Consider the following 21,519-nt stretch of genomic DNA (forward strand, 5'->3'; position numbering starts at 1 on the left):
ACGCAACCTTTTTTAGAGTTTGTGAGGTTCTGAAACATCACTGGCAAACATACCAGGTGTGACGTACTTGTTGAATTCGCGCGGTAGTACATTTACTACTGCGAGGAATTGTGAACGTAAGTCGGTCACGCCGTGCTTGTAGGAGTCAGCTTCTGCCAAACAGAACCATGTTTCGATGTTGTCGGACCAGAATGTCAATAACTGGAATGAGAGTGGCGTAGGAGTCATGATCTTAAGTAAATTCGGAGTCTGTCCAGTCATGCCGAATATGAAATATAGCAACGAGTGAGAAAAATGATTCAAAAATACCAAAAAGCAATATCACGGTTTGTAAAAATCAAGGTAAAAACTGATATATAAAGGTCCAACAAAGGACAGACTCGCGGTTTACGAATTGGTGTACTTGGTCACGTCGAGCTCACCATTAAAGATGTAGGTGATGTGAAGCATGGAGTACTCACTCATGATCTGATGTGGATGCGTAACCGAGGTGACTCCATAAAACTAATGTGATCAGCATCAAGTTTAGAAGACTTACGTAGCTATTGACTTTGAGGGTTTATTTACCACTACAATTCATTTCATCATTTGGACGAAGAAATGCTTAGGTATCATATCCGACTTTCGTGAGGCCGCATTTGGAATGTGGGATCTGAAGAGTGAGTCCATGCTTCAATATGAAGCTGATATTCCAGAATGAGCCCAACAGCCAGTGATCAACCTCTTTCCACTATCTTACCTCAGGTTACTCTCTTATGTAATACCGCTTTACAATATAATGAACGATGATCTTGGTAATATTATATTTTTATTCAATCTAGGACTGATCATCTGGAAAGATTATCTAAAAATGTCAAAAACAGGGATCTAGTTGTTTTCGTCTGGGGTTCCATCTCGCACTGAGTAGTGAATTACACAAATTCTCTACCGCAACACGTAACATCAGCACCTGTTTATGCATTCATGGTGAGATCGGACCTCCATAGTGTTACAAGTTGCAAAAAGAAATATAGACCAATTGACCTATTCTTACTGCTGAAAACTGAGAACAGTTCAATCAATAGGTCGTCTTCCTGGCTCGCATTACAAGCATCTAATTTTCGGCACATATTTGAATGAAGTGTGGGAAATGGCTGTCCCACAATCGTCTTGTTTGTGTTTATCCGACTCCCCTTCAGAGTGGTTAAATAAACTTTTATACCGTGATAATCTTCACAGAGATTTGACATCTACCTTAGAGCTGGAAAAATGTAATTCTGAAGCATTACTTTAAAATTATTCCTTATATCAGGTAAAGTTTGTTTCAGCGGCACTCGGGAACTTGATTATCCAGTTCTGAATGATGGCCTCAGCTATGAGATTGAGGCAACTAAATCGTTTCCTCTACCTCCTGATTTGATTGAAAAGTTTTCAAGTACATTTGATTCCGTAGTATAAAGGATATTATAGGTATGCAAACGAACTGTTTGATGGGAGTTTTCACCTTGTGTGAAAAAGTGTGGGTCACAATAGACAATGAAATATTTATGTGGAACTTCGAGGATGGGTCCGTGCAATCCATTTGGCTAACCCAAACTTATTTTTAGAGAGGACTTAGCTTATTACGATGGAGTAAACGATACTATTATATCTGTGTCGCTAATCGTGCCCTCAGTTGGTAAGTATCTGAAATGGCTTGGGTTATTCAATGCACCTATTTTATGTGGTAGTTCGATGTCATACGTTGCTCAAAAACCTGTCTTTTAATTAAAATTATACTCTCAACAGATTAACTGGAGATTCAAATATTTATTGGTTCTCAAAACTATAGAGTTTCACTAACATTCTGTATTTTCGTTTTCTTCCGGCAATCATTTTAAGATTAACTTCAGGATAAACTCGCAAAAACAGACAGTACTGAACTTGTAAAAAGAACTCTGCAAATGTATTGTTTATCCTGTCGTAAATTAAAAACAACCCCAATATAATTTTGTAAAATTATAGTTCATTTCCCTATCCCCTCACTTGAACTCTGTCTTTTGCCGAGTTGAATGCTCCAAGCGCTAAGTGAATTTTTCGACCAACTCAATTTTTCGCAAATGACTATAATTCAGACACATTTCTTCTTAACTCTTTTCCGGATGCCTGACACTTGTATTTTACGTGTAAATATGTAACAAACTTTTAAAAAATTGCTCTCATAATCGCCTTTGAAAGTGTAACAACTCACTCTCTGAGATGTATCCTATTTCAAAAGACTACATTGATTGCACGTAACTATTTTACCAGGTAAGGTTACAAAGGTAACAGTGTATGCATGGCGATCGCTTATCTTTTCAGATTATTTGTCGCCTTCAAGTTTTCAATTCGTCCCGGCATTTTCCTATACTGACCGTTAAGTTTTAAATGTCAAAGTAATTTTGTTCAAGCTGTGAACTTTCATGATCAAAGTTGACTAGTGATGTTCTGTGTGTCTAGTTACTATTTACTCCTATATGTAAATGAAAAAAGGTGGTCATACACTAAACAAGCCGGAACTTTGGTGCTAATTCAGCCAGTTTGTGTTGTGCAGGCACATGTAAAACTCGACTAAGAAACAAGTGTCATAGACCAGTAGTGTCAGGTCCCATGTGATTTGATCGAAAAACAGTTTTATTTGTGTATTTACCGCAACAAACGCGTTCCTATTTTCAGTACGTACAAATGTAGCTGATAATTTCAACATGTAAATCTAATGGACTAACTAAATAGCAGAGTAACTGCATCGCATTTCAGAGTTCCTTCTTTAAAACTTAGCTGTTTCCAACTGATACCAACTTTGACAACAACAATTAACCTAATGATCTCCAATATTAAATTAGATTGTATGAAATTGATCCAGCTTTTAAAACAATTAGACTGAGTAAAAGTCACTTCACGTTATTTGCTAATTAATCTTTAAGTATATCTTTGTTTAAACATTTAGCACATTAAAAACCTAGTGGACATCTAAAATAGCTTGTCAACCTAAAAATAGTTTATGACAGTGTAGCATCAAATTGTCGCAATAAAATCCCTCCGTTACGTGTATGTAGATTTCAAAAAACAAGTTTTTCATCCTCAAATCAAATGAGACCATAATTCTCGTACTTTTTCTATTATTCAGTGGGTACTAACACACTTTTTCAAAGCTTTTTTCAGCTGATTTCACTACTATATTTAAATAATCATTCCAAGTATTTTCGTACTTTATGTATTTGATTATAGGTACACTACCAGAGCATATTAAATTCCTATTATGTCTAGCAACTCCTTCAGAAATCTGGCTTCTTGGTATGATGTACTCAAATACGAACAGCAATCATACACTCAGAATGCAATCTTCCTGTCCTATTCTGGAAGTAATGCCAGATCCTCTCTATTGCTTACCAACCGAAAATAATTACATTTCTTGTATTGAAAGTACACCGAATGGCAGGTAATTCATGGAATTTTTTAAATGATTGTTTTACTCTTGTTAACTCAGTTCAGTCAGCTTGGTCTCGTGTGTTGTTACGGGTATGAGGGCTAATATCACTTCCTGGCTGCCCACACCGCGGAAGGGTATTTCTTGAGAAACCTGAAAAAGAAGTTGGATTAGTGTTGGTCTGAACGACCTGGGAGCGTGACCGCAGTGCCCAAGGGACAACTGCTTGAGGTCGGTCACACACGACCTTTTTGCGGGGGATTTTTGACGTGTTAGCTCCGTTCTTCAAAGGACCCTACCGCCGGAGACGGATATCCGTGGGATAAGGCGAGGTGTGCATTTTTAGGGTCGACCTTTTCTAACCCCACACCTCCTTGTGGGAAGGCAGCATCGCTGTCATGCTGGTTGTTTGAAGGAAACACCTTACTGCCGTCACACCTCTGTACAGTCGGTAGTACGACTTCGCCTTCGGACCTTGGGATTGCTGCTTTTAGTCTTACCGCTCTTCAATCGACCTGTCTGGCATGGTAGTACCTTGAGGAACGATTGTTCCAGCCAGCATAGCTCGATTGCTTCATCACGATAGGCAAGCCCAACCACCACGTCAAGGTAGCAGCAACGGTCGGGTGTTAGCTCAGTTAATCCGTTATATATATTAAGTTATACATTTATGAATCCATTACATAAAACACTCGATTTTTTCACCATTAGGTTTTTGATCCAAATTCCATCTACTTAGATCTAAGAGACTATGTTTTTGTTTTTCACTTATTAACTCATTTACCAAGCACAGAGTTATTTAATTGACTCCGTATCACGCTCCTCCCGTTATTCAAACTGATCTCCTTGTAGTGAGATTGGAACATAAAATGTAGTGGATGAACGTCTAACGCCTTAACTACCAAGCCACCACTCCACTGCGAAGCTGTGTGGTATCACTAGTTTTCATAAAATGGGACACGGAGCTAGGTATGTAAACCTGTACTTGGTAAATGAGTTTCATTAATTTACTGTTTAAAGAAAAACGCATTGAAGAAGATATGTTTGCTACATTTATCGTTCTCAATGTCTTAACGGGAATTTTAAGGTTTACTTTGCTGAAAAAGGTTAACTAATGAGGAGTAAAAACAATATGACAAGTTATTACTTATAATTTTCGTTCTATTCATCGCTTTATCTGTAGAATATTTCTTGGGACTCGTGAAGGATTTCTACTGGAAATGACTTATAGTTCAATACCTAACTGGGATGGTGATTCCCTACAACCACCCGTTGGTAAAACTGGATATTGTACGCTTGTGAATCACTCTGTTTCTGCTTTGAGCTTGTTGTTGCCTTCAATAATAACTTCTAGATTTCATAATGGTGGTAAGTTTTTCGATCATGAGGTAAAGTTTTGTTCAGTCATTCGCTTTTTAGTTCTATCAAGTGGAAGATACGAATAGTGATCTTCCTATATTGTTATGTGTTTTATCCTGCTTAGAATTAAGAATACTATTTATGGGTTATGTTGACCTTCGGGTTACTACTAACTACGTGAATGACCATAAAGCGGTGACTTAGTGTTTAAAGTACATTGTGATGCCTTTATAAGTTTTTTTAATGCTAAGATATGTTATTGTTTTTTTATAACCAGATTCAATCATACAGTTGGCTGTAGATACCTCACGACATCTACTTTATTCTCGTACTGAGGACTCCCATTTGGTGGTTTATGAATTTTCAGATAAAATATCTGGTTCTTTTTCACGTTTATCCTCATTATCTGCTTCAGATCTGGCTTATCAAGCATCTTGTATTGTACGTTCTGTAGACAAAAATCAATTTCGAAAGTAAGTAACAGATGTTTTCATTTAGTTCTATTTGTTTCATATTGTTAATGGTTTTCGAATTTTAGGCAAGCATAAAACGGCATTTTAAAGTCATTTGAATTAGTACACACAAACATTTGTGTGAGTTATTAAGTTGCAAATAAAAAAGCTTTTAGTAATAGTTTTTCGCTACGGCGTAACATCGACTCAATTTAAGACCAGAAGGTTTGATTTGTGTATGGTAGATTCGTAGGTAGATACTACCACTGTTCTAAACTAGGATAAAAAAGAAACTACAGGATGACTATATCAATATTCAACACTGGCTATATCTTTAAATCTTAGTGCTCACTGTGGGATTGTTATATTGATCGGACAAAATAATAGAGAAATGTTTTCTTCAAAGCATTATTCCACTTGGATGGAGACCAAATGTAGTGTAACTAAGTGCATGTATTCTATTTATTTATTTATTTTATTTATTTAAACACATAAATATTGGTACAAAGGGGTACCAGATAAATATGCGCCGCATAAATCTCATTTGATTTGTGTGAGGGCTGTGATACTGCCCGGGTGCCCAAACTGAAGCACGTGGTTTTCTTAGGGAGCCACACTCCGAGCCTTTGATCTAAAGGTCTGATCCACAAGGCAATGGAGCATCGTGAAGAGATGCAGTCCCATAGTAGCCGGTGACCAACACTTGATTCATACGCCATTTGTTCCCTCAGGATACTGGAGCCCATGTGCACCATTGGTTTGGAATTGTGGTTTTCCAACTCCCCTAGATAAACTTTCCGTGTCCACCAATCCGGTTAAAGCGCCGTACATTCGCTTTACGTCCTCTCACTTTCGTAAAAAACAGTAATGCTGTGAGAAGGCAGTGAGTAGGACTTCTCTGTCAGAGGCTATATATTCGCGTGTCCATATAAGAGCATTTGGAGAGGGAGAGCGGACTCTTCCCACTCTCGGCCGTACCAGGGCATTTGGGGGCATGTATTCTATCTTTTTAAAAGTCCCGCTTAACTTATTTCTTCGTTTAATATTTTATATGAATCATTTGTGTATTGTTTCAACATTAGTTATGTATATGTCAATAGTTAAGCTTCAGTTTTGCTAAAAATATATTATACATCATAATATTTCTCGTTTCTTAATATCACTACTTTCTTTACCTTTTCAATTACATTTCTATTAAACAGTATAGTTTCTATTATCCCATTAACAACTGGTCTATGCTATCTGTTGGCCATTACAAAAACTGGTATTCGTTTGTATTTCGGAGAGAATTTACGCTTACTGCATATAAGACTTCCTCCTTCCTCACCTTATGACACTATCGGTTTAAGTGATGTAAAGTAAGTTAAATATATTACTTTTTTTGGGAGAGGGTGGGCTGGGTTGGGAGATGTTGGTTTAAAGCATCTAACAGAAGTGTTTATCTGTTTTTGTGATCTGATTCGATTGTGTTTTGTATTCCGAATACATCGAATTATATATTTATAATCAATGGAGGTTGGCACAATCCGATGCGTTAATTAGTTTCTTCCTGTAAAAGTAGTATGTTTCTTTTGTAATTGTTGAGTACTATCCGTTCACAGCGTATTAGTGATGCTAAAACAAACTATAATATCAGTTCATAACTGAGTCGTGCAAATAAGTGCTAACTATCTGGTTCGAGTTTACGTGATTATCGTAACCATCAGTTAATAGGGACGTTAGATAACATGTCTGAGTATTAGTTGCAATGGCTCAGTTGTATACATTTGTCGTCATATCCTACCGCTTTTATCAATTTTTTTAGCCCATTTTAAGCTATATATCACTAGTGTTTATTATGACTTTAAATTGTTTCCCTTCCTTTGGTGTTATCATGAAATTGGTCTCCTTTTCTTTTCTTTATTTCTGTTCGAGGGAGCATGTTAATCCCTAACCAGTTTGTTATATATATATATAATTCAGGAAGATAAAAATAATCTTACAAGATAGAAAGAAAGAAGGGAAGATCAGTTGGTCCTTTTGTATGAATAAATTTCGATTTCCAATAGCATTCTTCGTCTCCAATTAATTTGTACTATTATTAATATTACCATAATTATTATTACTATCGTTTTGATGACTTTTTTATGTAACCATTTTTGAGTTCCATGTCTCACAGTAGGAAATCTTCTGTCACTTGAAGTCGTGTTACTAACAACCTGTTATGCACTCACTCAAGTTGTCAACATTCAAAAGCCTATATCATCAAATGACCAGTTAACTTTACTGTCAAATTTAGTATTCTTTATCTATAGTATCTATACTATAGGTGAGGTATTTGCAAAGGTCGCAGTTAGAAAATGTTATATCTTGTGACCGAGTGGATGCCTAGTTAATGTATGACGTGATAAGACCGCCAATCACAGAGCAGCGAATTATCGATTAGAACAGTGACACACGGAATCCATACGAGCAGTCTAGAGTGCTTATCGATCCTGCTCCTGCCTAGCCCAACCAGTTAAGTACAGAACACCAATAACATCCTCTGTGTTATGAATCCTTGTATTTCAAACATACTGAGTTTATATACCAAATAGACTGACCACACTGTACCAATGAAATGGAAAATAACATTTGTACAAGAGTTAGCCAAATGTGGCTGTGAATAGGGGGAACAGTAATTAATAGATTGGGTATAACTCAGGAATGGTAAATCGTACAATAATAGTCCAAGGGTCAAAATAAAGCTCACAATAAAAGGAACATGAACATATGAGTAGTTTAATTATTTAGCAAATATACGATAAAAATGATATGCATAATATTGGTCCAAAAATGGATCCCAAAGTTACTATTCACTATTTTTATCGGGATATAACAGAAAAACAGTTTTTTAATCTATTGGTGTTGTAACTATTTGGTTTACAGGCTGGCAGTGGAAACTCGTGGTACAGTGATTATGGTGTCTGCTTTTACACAAAATGTATCATCTACGTTAGCACATTAAGGTAGAACTTGGTTCTCGATATGCACGACACACGCTCTGCTGCCGCTACACTAAACCAGTCCAGTTTAAATATGAGTTTGGGACAGTTTTTCACATCGGATCTTGACAATAGTAATAGTAGTTACAAGGCGGCAGCAGTACTTAATCAATCTGATGATAATTTAAATGTCTTTACAAAACAAATTCCACCACATGTTATCTATACAATCAGTCCAGATTTGTACCCTTGGACACTGAACTTAACGGAGAGTTTTACGACTAGTTGGTGTGTTGATGGTGGTGCATGGGCGTTAACGGTTTTACCGGATAATCAATCATTTGGGGATTCTGTGGGGAATGATCTAGGTGGATATTTAGCAATAGAAAAAAGGTAAGTAAGGTTTTCTGTGTGTTCTTTTTTAGATTTTTTTAAACCTTCAGTATCATTTTTAGTCGTATAATTTGAAGACAAAGAAGTTATTCAATCACATGACTCAAAGCCTAGTGTATATGTTCATTTATTCAAGTTACTATATTTTGATTTGACTGTCCCTAGCTTTCTTCTAGCCTAATTGTATACCTGACATTTCCCGTCAAGATACATGGTGGTTTTTTAATACTTATATATGTCCCAATCACCTCATTAAATGAAAATATACAACCTCATAAACCTACTTTTCACTCTTACGTAGTACTCTGCGTCTAACCTCAGCTTGGCTTACTCAGCGGTTCTAATATATACTTGCAGTGCTTCGAAGATGCCTGTAATCAAATATTTGTAACCTCCGAATATCCTGCATTTGTAAAGACCACGTCCTAACAGCTACAAAGTAGAATGGACTGAACTAACGCGCAGAATAATCGTCCTTTGGCTAGTAAGTTGACATATTGCATATTTCACAAGTGACACAAGCTGATAAAAGTCAGTCAAGTTTTCTGATTCCGTGCTAACATTCTGTCAGAAATCAACCTACAAAGGCTAATGAAGCTCAATCAACTGTAGGATGCAGTTAGATGTGTATATTTGTAAATGAATTCTATGCCGTAATAGTCACATTTACATAAATATGCTTATTTTTAAAAAAATATTCCTTTCAATTTTAAATATCATTTGAAATAGTGCATGTTAAATGTCACATAATAAATGTGCGACCAATAATAGTTTAATGTTTTGTTTATCCAACCATCTGAGATGATGAATACTTTAATTAGATTGATGCTCTGTTAACCTTTGGAAAGAGATTCTTTACATCTATTTGTGACCAGACTCAACAGTGTGATGTATGCAGTCCCACATCAGTACTCAGGATAACATTTACTTTAGAATTAGATGTAATTTTTTTAGTTTCCATCTGCAAGGTGATCGTAACATGTTTTTGGAGGAGTTATATACGTTTGATATCATTTGCTCACTTTTCATTTTTTCACATCGTTCGTTTATCTACAACGGTATCGTTTGTTTGTCACTTAGTTTTTCACTATAATTGATATCCATTATTCGGTCAGTCAGTCAGCTACAATGTGGGACCAGGCTCATACATGCATCGGTCCAAGTTGCCATACCTCATTAGCACAACAAGATGAACACCGAATTCATAGAAGTAGTTACTTCAATGGTAGTAATATATAAAAGAAAGATTGTATATAAGGATATAGTACAGGAGGAAAGAATTAGTTGGTAGAAAGAACGCTATAAAGCAATTTTAATCTCAAACAATAAGGGAAGACAAAGAGTGTATACGTCATTGTGATCGATTCTGAGCCATGTCACATCTATTGTTACCGTCTCTTCGTCTTGTTCCTTTCTGTAACTTTCGTTTCTCACTATGCTTATATAAACTGTTACAATCTAGGAAGACATCGGTGCACTATTTAGCAGATCCCACTCTGTCTATGATTCACTGGTTGTCTTGGTATCACGATCAGTCGTTAGTTTTTTTTATTTTACAACGGTCTCACTAGACTAAGCCAATTGACACCAGTATGATACCACACGTATATTTGATTTTAGATAATTAAAAGTATTGAAGAAGTCGTAATTTTCTCTGTCCTTCAAAATGTACTTTTATTACTGAGGTATGTTTTTTTTATAAAACATGCGTTGGAATACTTCAGTCCTATTCTATGTATAATAGTTGTTCAATGCCAATGTTAAATAACTTACTTCATGAATGAAGTAAATCGCCGTCTTTTTTTCTCACTTTCTTGATTTTCTCGTTTGGATTTAATACTTCCACTCAGTTTTACTTACCTTCAAGTTTTACAAGTTTACAATAGTGTTTTATTTATTTCTTTGTTTTAGGATTTCAAGTTTCTCTGAGTCTTCACAATCAGAGAAACGTCAATCATCACGTCGTGGTGAACCTCCAGTTGTGTTAACACAGATTTTAGATCCACCATTTCGACGTTTATTATTAATATCTGCTCAAGGTGTTGTACATTTTCGTCTGGCTAACCCATTAACTCGATTAAGAGAATATTTATCTCGTGAATTCTCTAATGCTTCTTTATTATTACCGGGATATGGTGATCCTCAATTATCTGATATGATTCCTAATTTTCCAAATTATTTAGAGAATGATTTAAAGTTAGGCTTGGAAGGTGGCGGTAATTATCTATCCGCATTTTTACATCAATTCAGTCCAGATGAAGCTATTTGCACTGCATTAGCAATAGGCGCCTCTGCTACAGTCTCGGGTGGATTAAGCAAAGGTCTTCAACTTGTAGCTGAACAAGTAAATGTTTCTGATTGGTTATTTACTTTAGTAAAACTAGGTTGATTGATGTAAAATATAAATAATGGTGTTCATTATTATTGAATTGATGATATATACATATTCACATTAAACAACTCATTAACCGTTACACTGGATTTGATATTTATCATTATGTTAGATTCAAGAACTCTTGCACTTGTTAACAGTACTCTTACACACTTAAATGCTTAACAATAATCAAAATGTTTGCTTCATGCATTAAAGCATGTAAATTTATACGAAAACACTAGTGTTTTTATGATTTTCATAGTTGAAATCATGAGTCAGTTGAAGCTCAAAATGGTGGATTAGTTGAAGTTAGACATTAACACCATCGGATGCCGGCTCAGTGGTCTATCGGTTAAGTGCTTTGGCGCGAAACTGATAGGTCCTGGGTTCGAATCTCGCGAGTGCGGGATCGTGGATGCGCACTGCTCAGGGGTCCCATAATAGGACGAAACGGCCGTCAAACAGTGCCTCCAGGTTTTCGATGATGGTCTAGCTTCAACTGACTCATGATTTCAACTGTGAAAATACTAAATTCTCCACAAAACCCCTTTTGATTTTTATGATTTGTTGTTTTCTCGATGTTATCCAAATTAAGGATGTATTTCTAACGATTGACTTCCAGTTAAAACGTAAATGATTATTGTTCTGGAATATTCCGTCATATGCCGGCTTAAGGTAAAGATTTTCTACAATTCGCTTTCAGGTTTTCATCAATGTATAGTAAGTGCTGTGATATCCTCGATAATTGTAGGTTATCAGTTTTACAACTAACTGGACTGATATATTTCTAACAGCTATGAGGGATATCTGGCTCATTGAAAGTCGAGTTAAATAAATTTCTGAAAACAACTCATGACAATATTAAACTAAGCCTTTGTATTTATCCCGTGAATACCAGTAATATTGATCTGTCCCTTGTATAGAATAGATGGATTGTGATGAGGAACGGGTTCCAAGTCTATCGTTTCATCTTATTTGGCATTCGTCAGTTGAATGTGTCCGTATCTCCCATTGTTGATATCCCCATTAGAACTTAAGCCCATTATGAAACATGGATCCTGAATTCCACTACTGACCACAATCCATCTATTTAAAAAAACCGTGACAGAATGTCTATCGAAACTTTCCGCACAGAATGATGCATATATATCAACAGAGACCGATGAAAATTTGGTCAAGAATATCAGCGGCAGGATAGTTCAATGATATGTCGTTTGCGTATGTGAAATGTTTAGATGCTCGTATTTATAAACTGTTATATATTTTTCTGATTATTAGACTGCGTTATATTTTGCTGCTAAAGCCAGTCAATATTGGACTCCAGCAATAATTCGAACACGCGCTCCTAATCTATCTTGCGTCCAATCTCGTCCACAATTATCTTTAGCTACTTCTACTGCTACTACTCGTAGTACGGATGATAAGTCAATTAATAGTGCGCTTCATCTATTCAGTGGGATTTGTTTGTTCTTAGCACGAATTGCACGTTCATTTTGGAGATATTCCATGTTTTATGATGCAACTAGTATATGTTCTAAATGTAATGTTAAATCAATGTCTGGAATAAAAAATACAACTACTAATATTAGTAGTAATGGAGGATTAAGATCATGGGTTCGTAGTCTAATTTATACTTTATCAACTGTTTCAACATTTGGCGGTGGAAAATCGAACACATCATCAGTTGAACAGATTGTAAGTATCTGGATTGTTTTATTTTATGTATTTCATAATTTATAAAGATATTTTAATGCTTGAACTGTAAACTGTTCATCTTACTTTCGTAAAGAATACCACATGAAGGCAGTTAGTAGGAATTCCCTAGAAGAAGCTTTAGGCGGGGTATTGGAGCCAGCGGATTCTCCTCACTCCTCACCTTACTAGAGCATTGGATTGCTTACTATTATTAATTCAAAACTTGTGTTTTGATGGCGAGTATAAAAATTTATATTTGGTAAATTAGGTTAAGATCTTATGATAAATTTCAATAGTTCTTAATGTATATATAACATTGTCACTATTTTCGGATGCTTATTCTATTCACATCGTGTAAATAGATTTGTAGGATATATGCGCTTAAATGTGGATTATATCAATCAACAGTTTCTGATTACCACCAATCCTATAGTCTTCAGTATATTCCTTAAAACTATAAAAATAATTCATATATGGGTTTCCGTTTTAAAAACCATTTGTGTTTGCACCTTGTCCTCTGGAAATAGCTATTTTAAATCAGAGACAAATGATTCTGAATGCTTTCTTTTCATATCATCTCAGTCAGTCTGTTAGTCACAACGTAGAACTTCGCACGTACGTACATCAGTTCGAGTTGCCATACCACATTAGTACAGAGATGCAGTTGTCCATTCAAATCCCATAGTGGTAGAAGTAGTAAGAGTATAAGCATTAATGTGTTGATATCATATAAAATCAAACCGATATGTTCACTGATATTATCAACTTGTGTTTTTTGAATGAATGCTACGCGGTTACTTTGAAGATCAAACAGTAGTAGAGAATAGTTAGACAAGTAGTTCAGATCCAAGTTAATCTCGAATGCTGTCGGAAGTTTAAGGGGGTTTATTACCCAACGATTGCCCATACAATGGAAGAATACTGTTTCTTGCGGTAGGTGAAAAGGAAACTGGATTAAGTGTTTTCTTGTGGTTATGTGGATGTTGCCACAGTGCACACTGAATGTCTACTTGATGCTGGTGACATAAATTTTTAGCGAGTGTTCTTAATGTATCAGCTGTGCGCTTCGCTCCGCCTGTAGCTCCTCCGGGGGCTACTGCCGGTCCCATGCCCGGGTAAAGGAGGAGGGTTGAGCATGGAGTTAGCGACCCCATCCCGTAGAAAACCAACTCGTTAAAAAAACGCTAGCCAGAAAAAATTAAGTAAGTGCGCTTCGAAGGTTCCTTACCGTTGAGAACGGAAATCTGTGGGGCTAGGTGAGATGTGCTATTTTTAGGCAGATGTTTTGTAACCCCTATCATGATGAAAACTTTAAACAAACTTTTGGTTTATTGTAGCCAGATCACCCAAAATACGGTTTCTGGGGTTTGGTAGGTCCGTTAATGTTGTTAACTCTCAGTTTAATTGATCAGGGGTGAATGGATATACATATACGCATTAGTGAAATATACAAAACTGAGTATTTGTATTTCTGTACAACAACTCTCTTATCCGCTTACTGTCCTTGTAAGCTGTTCAGTAAAACAAATTTATTCTGGGTCATTCACTTAATGGTGTTTTTATCATTCCAATTCATTTTATTCAGTCATATTTTCACATTACTTTCATAGTTTGAATTATTAGAAGATCTGAATTTTCAAGACGTTGAAAGTCCATGTGTATATTTTTTGTAAAATCGATTCAGTATAGATATTTTAGAACCTTTCTGGGTAGGAAGTACATAACTTGTGTTGTATTTACCATTCCCCCTACTTCACCCTCACATTTCATCTAGACACATCAAAATTTGGTGGAGCTACTTCACTGTTGATGGTTTAGATGAAATGTGACATGGCTCAAAATCGTTTGCAATGGCGAAGGTGCATCCACTCTTTGTGTTCTCTCAAATTCTAATCTGAATTCTTCATGTCCCTTCCTTTTTTCTCTTTCCAAATTTATTTCACTGGAATATACTCCTTGAATAACATCTTCAAACCCTAATCTTTCCGATTACTGCTTATACTCTTACTACTTCTACCACTATGGGATTTGAATCAACAATTGTATCTCTGTACCAGTGTGGTATGGCAACTCGAACTGATGTACGTACGTACGAAGTTCCACGTTGTGATTGACTAACTCCTTCGTATAAGGTAGATCTAGATTCATAACAAGCCGAACTACAGTGTAATTATTTATTGTAATATGTTATTTAACAATTTCATCATATATGCTTTAAATTTTACTCATTACTTGTTCCATCTGTAACATTTTCTAAAACAGATAATTTCCCGTTTGGAAACATCTGAAATTTCATGGTTGCGTAATCAAATCATCTATTTACAACAATTAATTCAACGTCAATTAAATATTCGTGGTGGTTGGTTTCGACTATCACCATCGCATCATTCTATTGGCAATGTCAATGGTAATATTCATTTAGAATCTACACTATCAGATAATCCTACTGGTTTAAATACTGAAGAGTATATGGATGAAGTGGCACTTCAAAGATTAGCTGAAGAATTACATCATTTATTGTCTATGATTGCAGAGATACTAGGGTTTTGGGAGATATTGAGTGAACATGTAGTTCACAAAATTATGAAGTATGTTGTTTCATATTTCACTCATTAATTTGAAATTTTAATTTCAAATGATGAAATTCATTAGATCAGAAGGGGGGTTTTGTGGAGAATTCAGTGTTTTCATAGTTGAAATTCAATAGGTATATGTCATATGCTTCAACTATTTATTATTTTTTGACCATGATACTTCACTCAAATCTTAAATTAAAACAAGTTTTGATAGAAAATGATCAATGCCCAGTAATAAAACCTTTTTTTGCTTCTCTGTTCGTTCACTAATGCTTATTGCCTTCTCGTGGCGGGGTTGTTTTTTTACGAAATTGAGAAGACGAAAAGCGAATGTCCGGTGCTTTAACCGGGTTGGTAGACACGGAAAGTCCACTTAGGGGAGTTGGAAAACCCTGATTCCAAACCAATGGTGCACATGGACTCCAGTATCCTGAAGAAACAAATGGCATATGAATCAATCGTTGTTCACTGGCTACCATGGGACTGCATCTCTTCACGATGCTCCATTGCCTTGTGGACTAGACCTTCAGGTCAAAGGCTCCGGGTGTGGTCCCCTAAGAAAACCACCTGCTTTGGTTCGGGCACCTGGACAGTATCACAGCCCTCACACAAATCAAATGAGAATTGTGAGGCGCATATTTATCTGGTGCTTCCTTGTACCAATATTTATGTGTTTAAATAAATAAATAAATAAATTGTTCGGAAGTGGTTCAATCAAAATATTCTAATTTAAGCTTGATCAGTGTATTCATTAGTCAGGGAATTATTCTGCTGATAGTATTATTGCTTTTATTGAACATTTATAATTCTGTATTGAAATTATTACGACGCGGGGTATTCGAATCTGGTACTGATGCACAAACTTCCTTTACACAAGCCCCCAACTTGCTATTGGGTGGAAAATCTGAGAATGAAGAAGGAAGTTGATTGGGTTAAACTGAATACAATACATAAGTACTCTTATACATATATGTATATCTATGTCTGCACCTTAGAAAATAAAACTATTTCTTATCCAATAACATGGGATTGTCATTAGATAACTTTTGTTTAGCACAACGTGACCTTCTCATTTGTCGACTTTTGATTAACACACTATCGTAAGTCAGTATCGTTTGAAAATGTCAAACAGTCAACCATTACTGCCCAACTTTCTGGAAGGAAACTGGTGTAAAATTTCGAAATTAGTTAAAAGATTACTAGATCTTTGAAAAAATAACCTCTATAGGTTTGAATATCGTATTAACTGACTTGTTTTTCATACTGACGAACCACTAAATATATAAACTGATCAAAAAAAGTTGGTAGACCAAGTCAATGTATACAACCACTATCAAGATAGTGTAGAAGATTTGTAGCCCCAAGTATTGCCCCACAAGTGCTCCTAACCAATATTCTCCAATAATATCTGTGTAACTATAATGTCTATCCGACACATTAAGGCTGTGCTAGATATCATAACTAGTATTAAGTATGAATATTATACACATGTCCAAGCTATTACAATCACTTCCTGAGTTGGTTTTCCTACTCAAAACTTCTATCAATTGCTACAAGACTACATCATTCTTTTAAAAATATTAGTGTTATGGAAGAGATTTTCTTGATAACTGGATGAGACTCTAATTTATAGACGACCTTTGAGCGACGTTAAAGTGACCTTGAGAATGTCCGCCAATTAACTAGAGCTAAATGAGGGTTATAAACCCGTGTGAAGAACAAAGATTATGATTTATAGTTGATGATTAGGATTAGGAATTAGATTTAGGGTTTTTATCACGAACTGACATCAGCTAAAATGCCAAAACGTTATTTAGATGAATGGGGGGAATGAATTTGGTTCCAAAATCGAAGATCTGTTATCCTAAATCTGATTGGTTCGTCGATAAATCATAGTCTCGTTGATAACTGAAGAATGATAGCTTTCCAGTGTTCCTTGGTTTCGGATAACTGCTTAAATAAGATTAATCTGTGATGTAAATTACTGCTTTTTCATCTACCCCCTAATAACTGAACATTTTTCCCTTTCCTTGTAGACGACTGTCTAGTGGACATCGAGATTTAGCGCTTAAATTAACTATTGAAGCATATATATCAAGTTTGTTAAACATTCCATGCATTGGATCAGTTATGAGCAATGTACAAACTTCATTAATTGGAGATAGTCGGATAAGTAGAAGTCCAATATCATCCTCAGTTGGTAGCGTAGGCGTTGCCAGTGCAACCACTACTACTCCTACTGGTAGTAGTGTTGGTTTCAATACAACATCCAATCATACCGGTACTGAAGTTATCGGTGCATTAATTACTGCCCTAATTGAATATTATCTTGTGGAGGCAAGTGAAGAGTTAGAAGAGGAAAGTCGTAATATTCTCAGTACTACCACTGCTAATAATAATCTAACTGTGGAAACTATCACATCACGTCTTCAATCCACTTGTCCTAGATTATTCGCAAATGAAGATGCTATGTGCGCTAAAGCTAGTGAATGCTTAATCCAAGTGAGTGAATGGGTGATAACTCTGTTTTATTCCTCTCATATTTTCATCATCTTGATCTCCTCTTCACTTAAAAACAGTGTTATAATATCCTTTTTAAATATTTCATCTACTTGCATCAAGTATTTTATGTTTTCACCCATAGATTGCATCGTAGTTTCTCGTAAAAAATTACTGTACAGTAAATGTCAAAATTTTCGACTGAAATGTTTGATGTGATATACACCACCGTTCTGCCAGCATTCTACCTTTCATACTTAATAGAGCACTTCTTACTGATCAATGAGTTGTAAATGTCTCGGTTCTGCTTGATGTCAGTCACCGTCCAACTAACTTATCAGTAACGTTTCACTCATAACACCGAGCTGAGCGAAGCATGTTCGAATTCTTCAGAAAACAACGACTCCCTAAATATTCCAAGTACTTCTTGCTGATGAACTCAGCATAGTACAAAACCGACTTTAGGTGAGGCTTCTTGTTGATTAGTTCCAACCATACAACATTCCACTTTTTAATTATTCAATCAAACACGAACTTTGCTTTATCTATTTCCATTTAGGCAACTGGATATCATCACTAACGCTGTTCTCTAATACAGTGTAACTTGTTTCTAAGTTCATATACATGTTTTCTAGGTTCCTAAATTTTGTTAAACAAATTTAATGGCGATATTTCAGCTGTATATAGAGAGTTATATTCTGTCGCACCCTACACATAAATAAAAATGGTTATCCCCAAAACTTCATGAGAAGGTGTCTAGAAAGTTGAGACACTAGCACAACATCACCTTCAAAAAACTAGAAAACTCTTATAGTTCAGCTTTACTCCAACGCATTATTGGAAACCTCTATAATTCGTTCACAAATATCTAGTTTACTTTATGAAAAAGTATCTTAATAATGCTTATGGCGTTCGATTTTCGACCATTAAGTCACAGATTCGAACCATATTCCACATACTTCAGTTTGAACAATAATTTAGTATCACCTGCCCTCACACTTAGAGTGTGACTCAAAATCCAGTACATAAATCTGTATCTAGTAAATGAGCTGAATAAGTTTAAACTGTGTGTTGTGCTTGCCACTAGTGCTGACAGATATAATAAATAGTATGCCGCAGCAATCAGGAATGAAATGCCTGTCAGCATAAGACTGAATCGAAGTGACTTGCGTTAAGTCATGAAACGTCAGAAATATATCATTAGCTTTCTACCCAGTCCTCAATTTATTTGGAACTATCAAGTCCAACCTTTGCATTGATACATATAAATACGCTACATCCTTTTCACATGGAGATTCCTTTTTCTATTTAACCCTTTTTTCTAAGGCATCTATAATTCGAACAAATCTTTTATCATCAATAAACAATGGAGAGAATTTGAGTGATATTCAATATGAGAATGGTCTTTCTGACAGGACACATATAGATCAACTGATTTCTGAAGCAATCTTATTATATAGCGAAGCTGGACCTAGTATTAATTTAGATAATGCAGTGCATCGGTTAGAAAGTTGTGGTGCATGGCGTGGTGCAGTGAAACTATGCTTATCTGTTGCACGTTCACGTGATCCATCCGATATAGCTGTGGATTGTTTAAAACGAGGTCGTCGTCCATCTTCTGATCCATTAATTGATTTTGATCACAGATTTACCAATCGATCTAAATTGAATCGGCTTTATGCTGTTTCGGAATTAGCAGCCACAGAAGGCAGGTTAGTCATTAGTCAGTTGTGTTGATGTTGATGTTTTACAGTTTCTCGATTATTCAACTATTCAACTTAAATATATGGCTTAATGTAACCCATCCCCCAAGTACAGACTTAAGTACTCATTTTTAAGTCAGTGTACTTAAGTGAAGGTTAGTGGTAATGTCGTAAGGTTTGAACTGAAGACCTACTAGTTGTGATAGTTTAGTGATGTGTAACCGTTCAAACACTGGCACATACTGGTAACTAGAGTGTTTTTGTAATATTTTGCAAACCGACACCACTTGTGCTGTTATATGTTTCTTTATCGATTGTCAATTATATAATATGAGAATATGCATTTTCTCTACTGAAAACTTAAATTATGTGATTAAGGATGTTAAAAAAATCTCAGAAAGCTGCTTAGTTATTTGTTTCTTCCAATTTTATTGGTTAGATATCTTATTTCCTCAGTCTTAGCTGTCCGCAACAGTATCCATCTTTATTGTAATCAGTTAGTCATTCATGTGCAACGTACAACCTGATATGTGTATACTGGTTCAAATGACCATACTCCATTGGCACAGTGAGACAAAACTGTCAAGCCGAATCCTAGAGTAGTAGAGATAATAACTGTACCACTGGTAACAGAAAAGATTATGCATCCCATATGCCATTCCCGGAAAATATGTTGACTAGGTAAATAAAAGAATTTTATAAAAAGTTGAGAAACCTTCATCGTTCTGTTGGCGTCCCGGATTTTTGAAATCAGATATTGACCTACTAGGGTTCATGAGATTTCCAAGATAAGTGAAATGATTGAGACGTCTAAATACTGGGCTTCTGACCGTAGATAGTGATAACATTTTTGTCTTACCCTGTTATTGTTTTAGTAAACCGATTTTTCACTTTACTCTCAATGCAGTTTATTTATGCACAAGTTCTATTTCCTTAAACAAGTCATATATGGTCTCCGAAAAATCTATTTAATATTTGCTCGAGTCGAAACTAGGAGTTCTCGTCGTCAAGTTCAAAACATCAGTGAACAGTAATGTGGTTATAAAGCTTTGAACTGTTCTTTGTCGGACAGCCATTGAGCCTGAAAGACAATGGATACATCTGTTTCATTGTAATATGAGACACCTGAGCAGTGCTCACCCACCACTCTCCGGAGCGGACCCAGAATCTCTAGGTTTTTCAGAAAGCGCTCAAAATTTAAACCGCTTAATTGGACTCCTGTGGTCTATGTGTCCAACTTTAACCAATTCGTAATATTTCCCAGCCATTAGCGATTTCCATTGGTGGATGGGTGACGTTTTATCTATTTAAGCACAAAAACTTCAATACAAGGAGGCACCAAATATGTACGTTCCACACTTCATTCGATTAATGTGAGGACTGGGATACTTCCTGGACTACCAATCCAAAACAGGTGGTTTTCTTAGAGGGCCACATCTTGAGCCTTCGACCTAGAGGTCTAATTCACAAAGTAGTGGAGCAACTTCAGCAAATGCAGTCGTATGGTAGCCGGCGACCAACAATAGATTCTTAGGCCATTTTTTTGCCTCAAAATCCTGTAGCCCGTGTGCACCATTGGTTTGGAATTGTGGTTTTAACTCCCCTAGGTAGATACTCCTTAACAACCAATTCGCTTAAAGCTTCAGACATTCGCTTTTCGTCCTCTCAATTTGGTAAAAAACACCCCTACTGGGAGAAGGCAGTGAATAGAACTTCCGTGACAGTTGTTGTATACGCGTTTTCATGTAACAGCATTTGGGGATAGAGGGCAGACTCTCCCCACCCTCGACCATATCAGTGCATTTAGGCGCAAATCCACATCGATGGCGGGACTCAAATTCGCAATATTCTACCTAGAAAACAGACTACTTATCCGTCAGATCACGTGAACGGACGTGTAACTGTCTCACACCTGGCTTGGTTAACCTACACTGAACATGGCTTCTTTTCAGAACCCCGAGACATAACAGATGTAGGCTATAAACAACAGTAATCTTCGTACTTCTTGTATATTGACAACAATTTTCGAACTGTTGATCGAACAATCGGTAAGGATCTGAGAAAGAAAGAGAATTTATATT

General features: G+C 36.1%; 1 protein-coding gene across 1 annotated transcript in view; it reads left to right on the forward strand.

Annotated features, from left to right (window-relative positions):
- Positions 1–1,129: 1,129 nt before the first annotated feature.
- Positions 1,130–21,519, forward strand: part of Smp_169330 (putative nuclear pore complex protein nup155) — a gene marked incomplete at both ends in the record, with an annotated part of 34,284 nt that continues 13,894 nt past the window's right edge. Inside the window, 16 exons of the mRNA XM_018797824.1 lie at positions 1,130–1,250; positions 1,292–1,414; positions 1,450–1,546; positions 1,587–1,657; positions 3,226–3,436; positions 4,608–4,792; positions 5,061–5,256; positions 6,438–6,593; positions 8,143–8,197; positions 8,227–8,591; positions 10,503–10,935; positions 12,244–12,521; positions 12,555–12,660; positions 14,923–15,248; positions 17,273–17,738; positions 19,062–19,447. Coding sequence (XP_018652827.1) covers positions 1,130–1,250; positions 1,292–1,414; positions 1,450–1,546; positions 1,587–1,657; positions 3,226–3,436; positions 4,608–4,792; positions 5,061–5,256; positions 6,438–6,593; positions 8,143–8,197; positions 8,227–8,591; positions 10,503–10,935; positions 12,244–12,521; positions 12,555–12,660; positions 14,923–15,248; positions 17,273–17,738; positions 19,062–19,447 — 3,575 coding nt within the window. The remainder of the gene's footprint in view (positions 1,251–1,291; positions 1,415–1,449; positions 1,547–1,586; positions 1,658–3,225; positions 3,437–4,607; positions 4,793–5,060; positions 5,257–6,437; positions 6,594–8,142; positions 8,198–8,226; positions 8,592–10,502; positions 10,936–12,243; positions 12,522–12,554; positions 12,661–14,922; positions 15,249–17,272; positions 17,739–19,061; positions 19,448–21,519) is intronic.

The sequence above is a fragment of the Schistosoma mansoni genome, chromosome 5, assembly GCF_000237925.1.
Source record: "Schistosoma mansoni strain Puerto Rico chromosome 5, complete genome".
Lineage (NCBI taxonomy): Eukaryota > Metazoa > Platyhelminthes > Trematoda > Strigeidida > Schistosomatidae > Schistosoma > Schistosoma mansoni.